The sequence below is a fragment of the Arvicanthis niloticus genome, chromosome 12 (assembly GCF_011762505.2).
Source record: "Arvicanthis niloticus isolate mArvNil1 chromosome 12, mArvNil1.pat.X, whole genome shotgun sequence".
Taxonomy (NCBI): domain Eukaryota; kingdom Metazoa; phylum Chordata; class Mammalia; order Rodentia; family Muridae; genus Arvicanthis; species Arvicanthis niloticus.
Window position 1 is genome coordinate 78168571 of NC_047669.1, and position 16006 is coordinate 78184576.

A 16006-nucleotide genomic window follows, 5' to 3' on the forward strand; every position below is an offset into this window, starting at 1 on the left:
TAAAAAATCGAATGAATAAAGAAAGGAAAGAAGAAATGAGGGAGGGAGGGAGGGAGGGAGGGAGGGAGGGAGGGAGGAAGGAAGGAAGAAAAAGAAAGGAAGAAATGAAGGAAGGAAGAAAGGATGGATGGAGGGAGGGAGGAAGGAAGGAAGAAAAAGAAAGGAAGAAATGAAGGAAGGAAGAAATGAGGGAGGGAAGAAGGAAGGAAGGAACTAGCCCAAGCTTAGTGTCTGCATAATTTAAACCTATGTTTCTATTAATAGAAGTCCCCTTGAGAAATTTAAAGTAACTTCTAGAAAGAGACTAAGATCAACCATTTTTCTGGCTTCTATCACTGAGTTACCAACACCATCCTCTCCACTGTCTGTTTTCAGAGTTTGGCCATTAGGAATGACAGCTGGGTGGTACTATCTTGGAAAGGCATTAATACTGTGGCCTCATGCAAACCTTAAGGCAAACCCAGGCTGTGTAACCATGTAGGTAATTCCCCAGCAGAGAACCTTGGATATAGGTAAGATGCTGTGAGGTCAGAAGAAGTGGGGGAGCAATGGAAATTAGCTTCTTCAGGACACCACCCATGTGACCAATGCCACTTTCTCCAGTTACCATCCAACTTACGTTTCACGTACAGGCGGCCTATCACCTTGGCAGTGCCGTATCGGTTGGATACTTCACACACGTAGCTGCCTGAGTCTGAGGGGCGGCTGTTCTCAATGAGCAGCCCAGTCACTGTCTTTTGGAACCTTCCAGAAAGTTCCAGGGGCATGTTGTCCTTCAGCCAGCGGTAGTCTGGCTCGGGGTGCCCAAGTGCTTTGCAAGGCAGCTCCACGCGCTGCCCCGCCATGGCTTTGCGGTGGTCAAACCCGTCCAGGATGGATGGGGCTGAGTTTGTTGGGTCTGTGGAAGAAAAATAAAACTGTCAAAGGCCAAGAATGGGGAGTATTTGTGGTCACTGAGAACCACGTGTGGGCTTTACACATTAATCCTGAACCTCTTATCCACTGTTGCCACAGATCTTTAAAACAGGACAGACAACTCTATCCTGCTCATAACTTATAAAAGGCTGAACCCTGGTTAGAGCTCTGGCTGGTGATTGTTGCTTTGTGGAAATATCTGGAGTCAGTATGCTTTGACAGAGTCATCAGCTCAGCTAAGAAGATTATGTTTTGGTGAGGGGGGAAACACTACACATCTCTCAACAATGTCAGAGAGAGCTGTTAAATTAGCAAAATTCAGTTCACAAGATAAAGGGGTTTAGTATACTATTTATTTATTTGTTTTAAGTATTTTATACTTATTTACTGTTGGTTAGCAGATATTAACTGTATATACTTTAGGGGTTTGATATAATATTTCAATATACACATGCAGTTGGTACTGATCAAATTCAAGCCCTTTTCCACTGCTTTTCAATCATCTACTGATCACTAATCTATGTTCAGCTTGGTTTTGTTAAAGATCACATATGGATGGGAACATGAGAGTCTTGCCTTTCTCTGCCTGGCTTGTTTTACTTAACACCCTAGCCCCTATTTCTGCCCATGGGTTCTGCAAATAATGGGATCTCATTTCTCTTCATGGCTCAAGAACACTGTACTGGGTATGTCACATTTTCCTAGTTGTTTTTTTTTTTTTAATCTGTTAATGGCCTAAATTGATTTCACATATAAGCTAGTATAGATAGTTCTGGAATCACGATGGCCATGCTAAGCTATGATATACCAGTGTGCCACTTCCTTTGGGTCTATACACCCAACATGGGGGAGCTGGATCACACAGCAGATCTGATCTTAGCTTTGTGAAGACTTTCCATGTTGCTCTTTGTGGAGGCTCTTCTCATTTACGTCCTCACAGTAGGAGAGGAGACTTTTGTCCTCCACACTCTCTAACTGGAAGGAAATACTTGCCAACTGTCTGTTTAATAAAGGATCAATGACCAGTATACATAAGGAAACCCAGAAAAACAAACCAAAACCACTTAAAATGTTTTAAAAACACAGTTAATAATCAATTTAAAAGTGATCAGATGCTTATCTGAAGAAGAAATAACTAGGGACAACAGGTATATATCATTAGCCAACAGGAAAACATAAATCAAAACTGCAGTTAAATTCTATCTCACTTAGGCTGGTAAAAGAAAATGATTCCTTGTCCTAACACCAAGGCCCAGCCTGGGCTCAGAGTTCCAGAAAGCCAGGTATTTGTACAGTTCTCAGAGGTGGCAAAAATGAAAGCAGCTGACCTCAACCACAAACCCTCAGCAAATACAAAAATAGACAATAGACCCAGCCTTCCTTCTACAGTCTCAAAAATAGCTCATCTTAAGAAGCAGCTTCCTCACTCCATTCTTCCCTTAAGGAAACCTTGCTACCCTTCCTCATTCCTATCTACAAATCCCACTCAAATCATGTACAATGCATTCTCTCCCACCCTGGTCATGCTGTGAGCGTGCCTTGAGGAACCACCCTCGAGTTTGCTCTTGCTGTTCAGGTTGATATCAATTTTCACTCTTTATACCCACTTTTAAACTTAATCTTTACAACTAGCATCATGAAAATAATAATAAAATAGTCTGCCATCGAAGTCTAGGACAGGCAACCACCAAGTTTGGGCCTAGAGACAGAAAAGTGAACAGGGAAGGAGAGGGGGCTTTTCTCTGTGTGTGCATCTGTTACCTTAGAATTGAAACATTTCCTTCAGGAAGGAGGAGGGAGGCTTCTAAGATTGGGGAACTAACAGAGGGGAGGCACAGGAGGGATGTGGTCCTTAGACCACGCTCTTACCTGACACGAACAGTCTCGCGCTGTTGCTTTGTCTTGTCTCCCCTGTGTATCTGTGCCGCGTGATGCAGCGGTAGTTGTACAGCCCATCTTCGTTCTGTACATCTTTAATATACAAGGCTCCCGTGGATGTGATGAGAAATCTAGATCCTGAAACAGATAAAAGCATTGGCTTTGTGAGAACAGGCTAGAAATCGACCCCTAATTTAATGTTAAACCTGTAGATTAGCTGTCTTCTCAACTCTCATCAGAAAAGTTTCTTATACAGTCAACATCATTAGCACAGAGGCCAACACCCTGTCAAGTTGCAGAGAATGAAATGAATATTCTTCACCCCTCTCCCAAGGCTCAGGGATCTTGCAGAAGAGCTGGCAGATAGATATCTTATAAGAGCCAGAGGCAATGGATATCCACAAGGAAGCACCACCCCTGGATGTAGCAGGGCAGTTGTAGGGCGGTTGTGACCAAATCCCAGTATAGACAGGAGGAGTGGGCACAAGGTTTCACTCCCAGCTGAGGTGCTATTGATGACTGATAGCTTTTGTGAGAGGGAAAGTCAGTTTCCTCTAAGAGGACAGCCCTTTGTAAGTTAGCCACTTTCTAGGGCAGTGGCTCTTAACCTGTGGATGGAGACCCCTTTGTGGGTCGTAAATCAGATATCCTGTGTATCAGATATCTACATTATGATTCATAGCAGTATCAAAATTACAGTTATAAAGTAGCAACAAAATAAATTGATGGCTGGAGGTTACCCCAATTTAAGAAATCATGTTAAAGGGTCACAGACTTAGGAAGTTTGAGAACCACTAACCACACATTCAAGAAAGTTTGGGCAGTACACATTAGATTTACTGGGTAAAAAATATAAGAACACAAAGTTTGGTGGTCCGAAGGGGTTGGATCTGGGAGGATTTGGAGGTGGGGTGACTTGGGGATTTCAAAAGACATTGTCTGAGATTCTCAATGAACTAATAGAAAAAAATTAAAAGTAAAATAGAAACAACTCGGCCACATCAACAAAGCCCTCTGCGAATGATTTTACCTACTTAGGGAATCTTCTCACAAAGGGTGTAAGCTGTTAAGGGTCCAATCTGTAAGCTGGGATATTTTCTTTTATTAAATTATATAATAAACATATCATCTTATATAGTCACACTCATGTCAGATATTTATTTCTCTTACAGCAATAAAACTGAGATGTAATTGCTGTATACCTAATTCAACAGATTTTCTGCACCTTCTTTTAGGATGCAATAAGTTAAGGAAAAATAAATTTTCTGTTGCAAATTCCTCACAAAGAAGCATGCACTTTTTACATCAATTTGAAATATGTCAACAAAACATTAAAATAACTAATTTATTTGCTGAATAATAAACAACAAAGCAGTAACATATACCATACACTTCCCCATATACCATACACTTCCCAGGGAAGTCTCATTCCTCACAGAATGTATCATTATTCTCACTCCTCACAGAATGTATCATCATTCTCACTCCTCACAGAATGTATCATCATTCTCACTCCCTTACAGAATATAGGCAACATTCTTCATTCTTTCTAGGTCAAAGTTCAACTCTTTGTGTATTCTATGTTTGTTGGTATCTGGGTCTTTTTTGGTTAGTTTGAAATAATAAATCTAGAAAACAGTTACTGTTTTCATCTCAGTAAGGAGGATTCATTCTTGGCCCCCCAACTCCATATTCTGGCTGTGGTCTCATTCTCACCTGTGTGATTCTGGCTGCACAGACTGTAATATCAAGTATCAGAGCTTCAGAAGGATGAGACTGCCTTCCCTTTGAAAACATGAACTTCTAAATTTACAGTGCAAAATTACAAATTTCTAAGCACACCAGACAGTTCAATTATAATTTGATAAAGAAACAAGTAAAGGTATAGAATCTGCCCTTGCCATGAGTCTTCGCCATCTGCTGGAGGGTAGCTCGGCCACTTTTGTCACTGTGGGAGTTGTCTGTGGAATATCTCCACATGGGGCCTGATTCCACATGAGAGAAAATGTGATTTGTATCTGGGAAAAGGCTATAATGTAAATATATCCTCTTCTATTTCTGTTTTCCTGAGTTCATTTGAAAGCTTCTGTGGTTTACCATTGTAGAATTATCAGGTGTCTCTCTACACATGCACACACAAGCATGTATGTGTATGTATGCATGTTCATGTCAGTGCAGGTGTACGCATCTATGCACATTCATGTGTATGGCAGGTGTACATGCATCTTTGTGTCTGTACATGTTCGTATGCATGGCTGCACAGGTGAGTTCACATGTGTCTGAAGGCCAGATAGTATTGTTATTCCTTAGGCTGATCTTGGTTGTCAACTCAACTGGATATGGAATCACTCAAATGCAAGCCACTTGGGATTTACCTTACCAGATTATCTGAAGGGGAAAGACCTACTCTAAATGTAGGCAGCATCTTCTATCCAGATGAAAGGACACGAGAGAAGTAAATGGGGCTGTTTTCCTGATAATCTTTTACTCCCTCAAGCAAGCTTATCTATCCTATTGCTAGAGTATTTGTTTACTGATACTAGAACCAGCTTCTTTGGGCTCAGCCCACTGTGGGTGATACCATCCCTTGACAGGTGGACCTAGACTGTTTCAGAAAGGCAGAGGAAGAACATGGGTGTGAGCCAGTGGGTAGCATTCCTTCATGTTTCTGCTCCAGGCTCCTGCCTTGAGTTTCCACCCTGACTTCCCTCAATAGACTATAAATTGTTGGGTGGAATAAATGCTTTCTTCAGCAAGTTGCTTTTGGTCATGGTGTCTATAACCAGAGAAAGAAAGCTAAAATAAGGATTGTTTATTTACTTACTTTTTGAGACATTATCTCTTATTAATTTGGAGCTCACTGTTTTAGCTAGTATGGCTGGCCAACAAAACCTAAGAGTCTGTATGTCTCTAACTCCATCGTGCTGTGATTGTAAGCACCCGCCACCTCTCCTTGTTTCTTTGGTCTGAGTTTAAGGGAATCACATCCATCTTATGACCTTATGCTCATGAGTACTTTATGGACTGAAGGATCTCCAGTGTCCAGGTTTACTGACTTAGGGTCTCAAATGTTTCTACTACAGGCATTATTGCCTTATAATTCCTGTCTTGCAAGGATCATATGTTATTCACAGGACATTTGCATTGATAAAATAAAAATATCACAAGTTCTTATACAAGATAAAAGCAATTCAAAATAAAGGACCAAGAAAAGACCAATGAAGACAAGTCCTGCCTTAGCATAGAGTTTAGCATTATTAAAAGCAGTATCTATCAAGCTATTTGTTTTAAAATACAAAAATATGCTAATGATAGCCACAAAACTCCTCCAAATTCCATATAGTCTAGATAAATTTTTCTCTTTATCCATTCTTCAAAAGAAAGCAATGAGAAATCTTTTACTGCCTATCATATGTCATTGTGCTGCAAGTATGTCTTATCAATATATACTGTGTGGAACAAAAATACGTTTTCTTTTTCAATGTATTTTACGTGGCTATAAAATGCTATGATAACCCCTTCTGTTGAAGTGCAGTGACAGACGGGAAGGACAAGAAGGAAATATATACAGATGCTGTCATCTTTTGAGCATGGAACACTTCCTTGAGAATTGACAAGCCATCAGCTGGGAAGATGTAAGTAGTTGGCCATCTGTGTTGGCTCTTTAGCAGGGCAGGAGCAAATCCATGATGGCAGTACCAGTACCACCCTGGTCCTGTGTTGGGGTGACCTTCCCTTACATTGTATGGAGGTGTGACCCTGTATTTTCCATTGTTGATTGCTTTGCCCTCTGAGAGCTAAATATTGGCAGGACTTTGGTACTGTCATTTCTATGGTCCATCACCAGTTCTCTACATGGAAATGCTTGTCCTTCCTCACCTGCCCAAAAGATGATTCTCTGAAATCATGATAATTAAAAGCAGGCTGCTGCCATGGTAAATATCTAGCAATTCCCAGTGCCTAAAGACAACCCTAAGAGATGGATCAGCATTATCCTTACGGCTGTTGTTCAAACTGGAACGTGGCTTTTAGGTATAATAAAGAGCTGGACTGGAGCAGGAAATACAGGGGTGGGGCTTCCAGGCGGGCACAGATATAGGCAGAGAAGCAGGAGACAGGGAGACTGTGTTGCCGGGGGGAGATGGTCAGAGCTAGAAGCAGGCAGTGAGGACCACCACAGGGGTAGAGGTAGTGGATAAGTCAGGATAAGTTTAGATAGCTGAGAGACTGCCCCAGCAAAAGGCTAACAGCTTTAAACTATATAGAAGTCTTTGTGTCTTAATTAAACTCAAGTGGGATCCATGAAAGCATTGCAATAGTTCTGGGCATGCTCCCTCTAATCTGCTAACTTGGTACATAACGAAGATTCATAAGACATCAATTCAGAAGAAACAGGATCTTCCACTACTGTGATGCTTCCCGAGAAGTTCAGAGGATGGAGAAGGAGCTGACCTAGCTTGTCGCTGATGACCTCTCCTTTGTCTCTGACTGCCATCCTGAAATGGATCAACATGTTAAAGGAGTGTTGGAGGAAGAAGCACAGAGGCCTCCTGTCGTTGCAGGCTATGGAAGCCATGGCCCCTGGGTCATTTCAATGCCAAGGGATGTGGAACCTTTGGGGGACAATGAGAAGTGAGCAAAGCCAAATGATGGCCCCCCATTGTGTCAAGAACCCTTTATTGTCACCTGGCTTTCGACTGCATCCTGCCTGATGCTTTACACGAGAGGCTCTTGAGTCATGTAGAATAGATGGTTTGTTTACACTCTTACCTGGATTATAGACTCTTATCATAGACAAATTCTTAAATGTAGATTATTAAAAGCAATAAAATGTACACTTGCACCACACGCACATACCTTGACTGTCAAGAACTGCATGGTAACAATTGCCCAAAGGCAAATTTTACAGGTAACATTATTATTTTTGGTGTAGGCTAACAGTATAGACTATAGAGTTTTAAATGGAAACATTTCTAAGCTATAGTTTACAGTCAGTCTATGGCATGTTAGACGCTCAGCAAATCAGAGTCACCTGGGTAATAGCAGTAACTGACCTTTCACTTTGAGGTTGTCACTGTGAGTATCAGCGATGACTGGGCTGCACAACTCTGGTATCATGGGATGTCTAAGGAATATCCCTAGCTTCTCAACAGATACTAAGCAGCCCCTGAACTCTTGGGTATTTAAGCTCCTACCCCTGATTCCATCACTTTCCTGCTTTTTGCTTCTCTGTCACCAGACTGTTGTCTGGGTTACTACTATCCCTGTTTTCACTCTTGTGTGTGTGATGTGTTTAATGTCCAGAGTAAAGGAATAAGTGTACAGTTAGGGCTCTGAACAGACTGGAAGCAGAAGGGGTGTAGAGGAAGAGAGCTGAGCCACCCTGCAGTCAGTTAATGTGAGCATCACTGTAGGGCCACTAAAATAAATCGGTGACAAAGTCTGAGTCCAGCTGGCCTGCCTGGATGCATCAAATGGGTTGGTAGAGGCATTTTGATCTAGAGACACAGGCTATCTCAGAAAGTGGATATTTACACAGTAGTGTCACAGTAGGTCCTCTCAGGATGGGAATGCTGCAGCCACATGCCTCCCTGTGTGGTACTGAGGGGTGGAAAGCCCATAGGACAGTGCCTCCTGAAGCTCAGCCATGGTTCAGTCCAGTTGCATCAAAGATAGGGATTAAAAACAGAAGTTGCTTAGAAGCTCTGTTTTGATATGGTATAGGTAGTAGAAACCCTCAGGTTCAACAGTTGAGCTTCAAAAAGCTGCCGTGTGTTGAGCTGATTATCAATGCTCCTGTGATAAGTGAGTGCACAGGTAGCCAGGGCCCAGGAGCTTGCTCATCCCTGAGCTAGCAAGTCTCTGAGCTCCAGGAGTGCAAACCTGGCATAAGACTCAGCCCTATCACCAAGGGGCCTCTGTCATAAACAGCTTTGAGTCTTAGAATTAAAAGCATGAAGGAAGGGAGGAAAAAAGTTGGAATTTAATCCCAAAACCTGTATTTATTCCTCACACCAGTCTGACATAAATGTTTAACTACATCCAGTAAGATATTTGTTATTAATTGATTTGTTCTTTAGTTGACTAATTTGGTACAGACTCTTACACATAATCAAACTGAAAGCCCTTTAAAATGGTTTGAATTGGACCAAGCTTTCCTGTAGTAGGTTTGGCCTAATGCTGCTTGTGCTTACATGAGTGTCCAGACATAAGACACTGAGGTACTCTGCCCCCAGGTGGTTCTGATTGGTAAATAAAGATGCTGGAAGACAATGTCTGGGTAGGGCAGAGGTGGGACTTTTAGGATTTCTAGGTTTGGGACTGAGAGAGAGGAGGAAAGAGGGAGATCCTTTATGTCATGCTGGGAGAAGGAGACAGAGAGGAGAGCCGCCATGCCTGAGAAGAGTGGAGGGACAGAGGGAAATAGCCAGCATGTGAAGGACCTGGGAGAGTGTGACCCAGTTGGGCATACCTCTGGATTCAGGGCAGCCAAGGTAGAATTTAGTTAAGTGATAACTCTGGATTATCAGCCAGAGGTGAATTAACCACATGGAGGTTAAGAAGTGGCCCAACTATTGTGCTGTTTAAGGTATTTCAAAATATAAAGGCAGTGTTTGTGTCTTTCATTTGGGAATGTTAAGCATTGAGGTAGGTAGTGAGCCTGCCAGAATTTAACTATTAAAATTTAATTCAACACTTTCCTACTTTGAGAGATCTCTCAGGATTGCAGAGAAAACCCAAACTACAGAATCTAATGGAAACATACGATCTTCCAGAATCTAATGGAAACAAACTCTAAAAAGCTATCTTCCCACTTTCCTGCTGTGTGATGTCATTCAAGACATTTAGCTCTGTAAACTTTGGTCTGATCTTCTAAGAAAGACAGGAGATGGGCTGGCGACATGGCTCAGCAGTTAAGAGCACTAACTGCTCTTCCAAAGGTCCTAAGTTCAATTCCCAGCAACCACATGGTGGCTCACAACCATCTGTAATGGGATCTGATGCCTTCTTCTGGTGTACCTGAAGAGAGCAATAGTGTACTCATATACATAAGATAAATAAATAAATATTTTTAAAAAGACAGGAGATTAGAAATACCCACTTTGTTCTACAATTAACAGATGACTTCACAAATGTCAGAAAGACAGACACAGCTCCAAATTCCAGGTGAGAGTAGTAGTAATGAGGTATTCTATATCCCAATGTAACTATGAGAGAAGCAGCTTCAAACAGACTATCATAAAGAAAGCTGTGTAGCTGTGGTATTGTTTGTACATATATACATACAAAAGATTATACCTCATAAATATGTACAATTATGACTTGCCAACTAACATATTAATAAATATAAACATGGATATGATGATAAACAGCATGGCAATCCTGTTCTGATAGATATTGATCAACATGTGTATCCATACTGTCCCCATAAACATTAGAACATTGACACAAACATGTTAGGGCTCATTTTTAAAAATATCATTGATTTAATGAAGTTTTAAATTTTCACTCTTATTAGCTCTTGGAGAGTTTTAAGTTTCATACATGATGAAATTGACTTTGCAAGACATGCTTATTGATGATGTACTAGTGGCATGAACAACATCAGAGTAACCAACCACTATCTGGTTGGATTTAAGCCCAACTCCAAAGATTAAAAACCCATACCTGATCTTTTATGAGGAGCATGAACATATGGATAGATGGATCATAGGCCCTCAGATGAATCTACTATGACTATACTGCTAAACAGAATATTAAACTGACTCCTAGTGACTCATTATTATTATTATTCCCTTAGACAAATACATCTCTCTCAATCATCTGAGAAGATTCTATTTTCAGTGGATGGTGATTAACACAGAGACCAAAACTGGCCAAGATACAGAGAATGAGAGACCACAGAATGCTTAGCCCTAAAGGGAATACACACACACACACACACACACACACACACACACACACACACACACACATATATATATATATATATATATATATATATATATATATATATAACCACCTCTACCTCATAGGCTCAGGGATCATTGTAGAAGAAGAAGCTGAAAGAGTGTAAGAGCCAGAGGCGGTGGGTGACTACAGAAGGCATCTCACTCAGCAGAGAAGCTCCCAGGAGCTCAGTTTTAAGTCATGTTTTTTAATCACAAGAGGCAAGCTCACTTAGAAAAGTCTAAGCACAGAAGTGACATGGAAGAGGTTTATACCACAGTTCTGACATTCAACCATGGGTAGAGCTCACCAAAGTGCTGGCCTAGATACATGAGGTTCTGGGCTTGATCTGCGGAATCACAAAAGTACATGTATATGTGTATATGTATGTGTGTACATACAAGTATGTATACATGAACTTGCATATGTACATGTGTATATTTCTGTCACGTGGTGTCATCATGATAAAATGTATGCCAAACCTTTGAGGCACTGTTACATGACCTAGCTGTGTTCACTGAGGTATGGAAAGAAATAATATATCCAAGAACATCTTTATACATCCTATGACAGAATGTGGAGCAGGAGAGTCATACAGACTTCAGTTAGACACTGATTATCTGTCCAAAACGCATACAACAAAGCTCTAATATACTGTGTGAGAGTACTCAGAGGTGTGGGTTTGGGGAATTAGTTAATATATAAAATCATGTGGATAGGACCATATAATGGTGTTAGTGCATCATATAAAGAGGAGGTATAGTAAGTCATTTTCTCTTTGTGGAGAGAAGACATGTCAAGGAAACAGAACAAGCCAGAAATGGATGTTAAACAAGAAATGATTTATCAGACATCTTGGATTTCTGCCATCCAAAACTGTGAAATAAGTATTATGTTACTGTTGTTTAAGCCATTTACTCAGTGGAATTTTATCCCAGCAGTTGTCTTCAGAAGTCTTTGCAATTGTACATCAGGATCATGGTGGGAACTCAGTGACTTTCTTTGATATCATTGTCATGTTGCTTCAACTGTCTGGCATATAATGTTTAGTATCTGAACATGTGGTATATATACATCAAGGAGTCTGGAAAGTTAGACATGCAGCCTTCACAGTGTGACCAATAGAAAGGCTTTCTCTTCCTACCTGCTGATTAGCCATTGATCCATCTGCATGACTGCTCTACACTGCATGATGCATGTCTAAGGAAACTCAGTGCCAGACCTGCATCTCCAGCCCATTTTCCACTCAATGTTCAAGCCTGATGCAATCATACTGACACAGCATCGACATCTCTAGATGTTGCTATGGAGTCTCGCCACACCAGGTCATCCCCAGGTACCAGACAGAATGAAGTCCCACCACACCAAGTCATCCCCAGGTATCAGGATGGAGTCCCATCACACCAAGTCATCCCCAGGCATCAGGATGGAGTCCCACCACACCAAGTCTCCCAGGTGTCATAATGATGTTCTACCACATCAGGTCATAGGTGCTGCCTATTAAGATTCATACTTGTGGGGAGCCAACAGAAGTGGACTATCATCCTTGCAGCCATCTTGAACCATATACCCTGACAAGAGACTTGATTACAACAGACTACAACAGCTGATCACACTCTGATAACATCTTGTTTTAGATACCCAGGATCTTCCCTTTGGTGTGTGAGACTTAAAGGTGTGATTTAGAGCTGAGACTTAAGGGTGTAACTTAAGGTGTGATTTAGAGATAAGACCTAAGGGCATGACTTAAGGGTGTGGCTTAGAAGTGAGACATATAAAAGGCGAGAGGCAGACAGAAAAAATTATTATTATTAGGTAGTAGGCACTTGGCACTTGGAGGAAGAATTAGGTAGTAGGCACTTGAGACTCGAGACAGGCAACTAGGATTAGACACTTATACTTGGATGAGACTCGAGACTAGAACTTGGAACTTGGAGGCACTAGGAACTAGGAACTAGGGACTAGGAACTCAAGTCTTGGGACTTGGACTAGGAAGAGAGACTGAAGAATAAATGGGATTGAATCACACTCTGTCTGGTCTCCATTCCTCATTCTCTCTCTTGCTGAACCCTGACCTGCAGACTGGAGCAGCTTGAGGCAGTGAGGACTCTAACAACTTAGCCCCCAAGGTTTTTGGCATTGCGGGTTCCAACATTGATAGAGCGGCCCTCAACATTTTGGCCTCCAAACATGGGGTAGAGTGGTTCTTGACATTTTTGGCGTCTAACGTGGGGCAGCTCAGGCCCGCAACACATACTGTGATCACATCTTTGTAGACTCACCTCTACTCTTCTCTCCCCTATCAGGCTTGACCCTCTCAGAATCTTTGAATCCCAATACCCCTCCCCAATACCTCTTTTAGTACATTTCTAGACTCAGCTCCAAGATTTAAGTTTTTATTAGAGTCATCCACATTCTCTATACCCATGGCCTCATTTTACCCAGGCTGAGCTTTATCATATCTCAATGGGAATGTATGGTGTTTACGCATATGAAACTGGTTTGGTGTCCCTTTCCTCCATGGAGAATAGCAAGACAACATTGCATGCTGTTCAACTTCTCATTCTCGTTACTCACAACGGCTCATGATTACATCCTCCAGGAGTAATTGTATACATATGTGAGGAAGTCTGTCATCATACCCATGCTCAGGGTGCTTTCCTAAATGAAGGAACAGCTCAGTGGTGATGATCTTGCTAGAAAAGCATGAGGACTAGAGTTTGGATCCCCAGAACCCATACCAAGCAGATGCGGTAGCTTCCTGTTATTCTAGTACTCAGAAGCCACAGACAGGGGCTCCAAGGGCAGGCTGGCTAGCTTGAGTAGTCAGAATCAACAAGCATCAGATTCAGTGAGAGATCCTGTCTCAAACAAAACAAAATAAAACAAAACAAAACCAAAGTGTATAGTGATCAAGAAGACAGTTAGCATCAACCTGGAGGCTCCACACATGTGTACACACACATACATGTACCAGCATATATATGTACCCACTACATGCGAATAGGTACACATATACCATGTACACACATACATGCAAAAATGTTTTCTAGTATGGTAAAAACAGAAAACTAAGATATACAATTTTAGATTCCAACATGATTATTTCCTCATGTAAAGACTATGAAAAGTGTTTTGTCCCTCTCCTGGAAAAAGCTATTACCTGAAAGCAAGCACATTTTAGGATTTTGATGGTAATTATTCTTTCATTAGACACTCTAAGTTTTTGCTGTGCAGCTGGGTTAGATCTTCAATAGAGACTGCAGAATTTTCAAAAAGATTTTAAAAGCATGCTTGATTATTTTTTTACTCCAAACTCTTTCCTCAGTTTGCTTTCTTTATCCCTTGCTACTTCTGTCTGAACTGAGCCAATAATAATTAAAAGAGCAGATGGCTCTGCTAATCAGATGTCGCCTGGTAACGCCACACAAAGAACCCGTCTATGCTGTGCCTGCCACCTCACACTGACAGCCGCACCCCCGCATGATGGTTCCTCAAGATGGCTTGCACAGCAGTGTTGGGAAGTCAGGAGGAGGCTGGAGTAGGAATATAAGTCCTAAGTCTAGAGTGTTATGCGATGATCCTGGAAATGAATATATAACATTTTAGAAACTGGAACGCTCAAATAGCATTAACTAAATTAGAAGGGGAAGTAGGGTGACTTTCAAGCTCTTGATTTCTCTTAGTTCAGATGTAGGTCAGAGAGGAATTAGACTCCTGGCAGGGATCTACTGTGCCCTCTGTTCTCTGTGTTAGAGACACCAGCAGGAGCTGCAGATGGGACCCCAGAGAACAGCCTGGGGACAATGGCCCCTTGAAGAATTGCATTGGCAGCTTCATCTGAGAGAGCTGAAAGAGAAGTGGTGGCTTAAGATGGCTGGTGTAAAGGTACAGCTAAAACATTCTCCGTCTAACCCAGCCTCAAGTTCTCTGAATTTGACCTTATTTGGAAACAAGGTCATTGTAGTGGCTCATCTCAGGATGAATCAGAAGGGTGAGAGGGCCTGATGCTCCCTGATAGGATGTGAAAGTTCGGGCACAGAAATACCAGAGTACCAAACGGGAATCTTGAGAACATGGTTGATAGAAGCAGGTGTGCAGGAGCTAATCTGCACGTGGACAAACAGCATGTTTCAAAGACTCCTTTGACAGGAGTGAGAGGAAGGGACAGGAGACAGAGAGCCCAGGGCAGTGACAGGAGGCACCAGAGGGGAGGACTTTGGACTGGCCACTGCAGCCTCAGCCCTGTGCTTTTCTACTGCGTAGCCTGGGATGTACATGGTGTTTATGGTCTGGCTTTCCAGTCTACTCCAGGGTCACACCAGGGTGATGCTATCTTCTTGGGAGCACTGTTGCATGAAGTGAGGGAAAATCTGGGCTGTGTCACAATCTAACTATGCAAGATTCTATTTCTACACTAATCATAACACTAAATATCCTGCCGCAACAGCTATCAACGTACAAAGTTAAGCTTAAAAGATACTCTCAACTATTCCCCAGGACAAAATCAAAAGACTAGTCTAAATGGAAAGATGCCACATGTTCTAAGAACAGATGATTTGATATTGTGAAAATGTCAATTTTCTGAAAATAAAAGGAGAGCAATTCATCTTCCTCCACTTCTAGACAAAGCCCAGTTTGAAGTCAACTGCATTGATGCCAGTTAAAGCATGCTATTTCCACTCAGGAGACTAGAAAATTCAAAAGATATTTGAGAATATGTAATCTTGGTGTGGGTAGAGGGAGATAAACATGTCCTGTGGCATATAAATTGGGGAACATTCCTGGGGAACAACTTGTGTGATTATTTTTAGTTGTAAGTACTGTCTATACTTCAACCCAGTGGGTCCTCTCCAAAGGCTCTGTCCTAAGTAAATCCATAGATATATCCATCAAATAATGTGGCTCAATATGCACCGAACTGTAGTGTCCTCTGACACTTCAGAAAGAGTAGAGTGAAATTTAGGGGTAGTGAGTTAATTAGTAAGCTCACACTCATAGCAGTAAAAAGGACAGTAAGGCAGAATTACCATAATTCTGGAAAGAGCCCCAAGGTAATCTATAGTAATAATGAAATGGGACATATATCAATGTACTATGTATGTGCAAGTATAAAGATAAATTTACATATGCAAATGAACAAAGGTAGGGAAGTAGCAGATACTGAATCTAAGTGGAGCTGGGATCAGAAAGGCTAGGATGGCACAGATGTGTCAAAGGTGGCCTGATTTCTCTTGTTTTTCAGGCTAGTCCACTGGTGGGC

The 16006-nt window shown here is 41.6% G+C and overlaps 1 protein-coding gene across 4 annotated transcripts in view; it reads right to left on the bottom strand.

Annotated features, from left to right (window-relative positions):
* The window catches only part of Dscam (DS cell adhesion molecule), a 559889-nt gene that overhangs the window by 235331 nt on the left and 308552 nt on the right, over nucleotides 1–16006 (bottom strand). For all 4 annotated transcript variants that reach the window (XM_076943217.1, XM_076943216.1, XM_076943218.1 and 1 more), the window contains exons 4-5: nucleotides 2785–2931; nucleotides 620–898 (exon numbers count right to left, since the gene is read on the bottom strand). In XM_076943217.1, the coding sequence (XP_076799332.1) occupies nucleotides 620–898; nucleotides 2785–2931 (426 nt within the window). The remainder of the gene's footprint in view (nucleotides 1–619; nucleotides 899–2784; nucleotides 2932–16006) is intronic.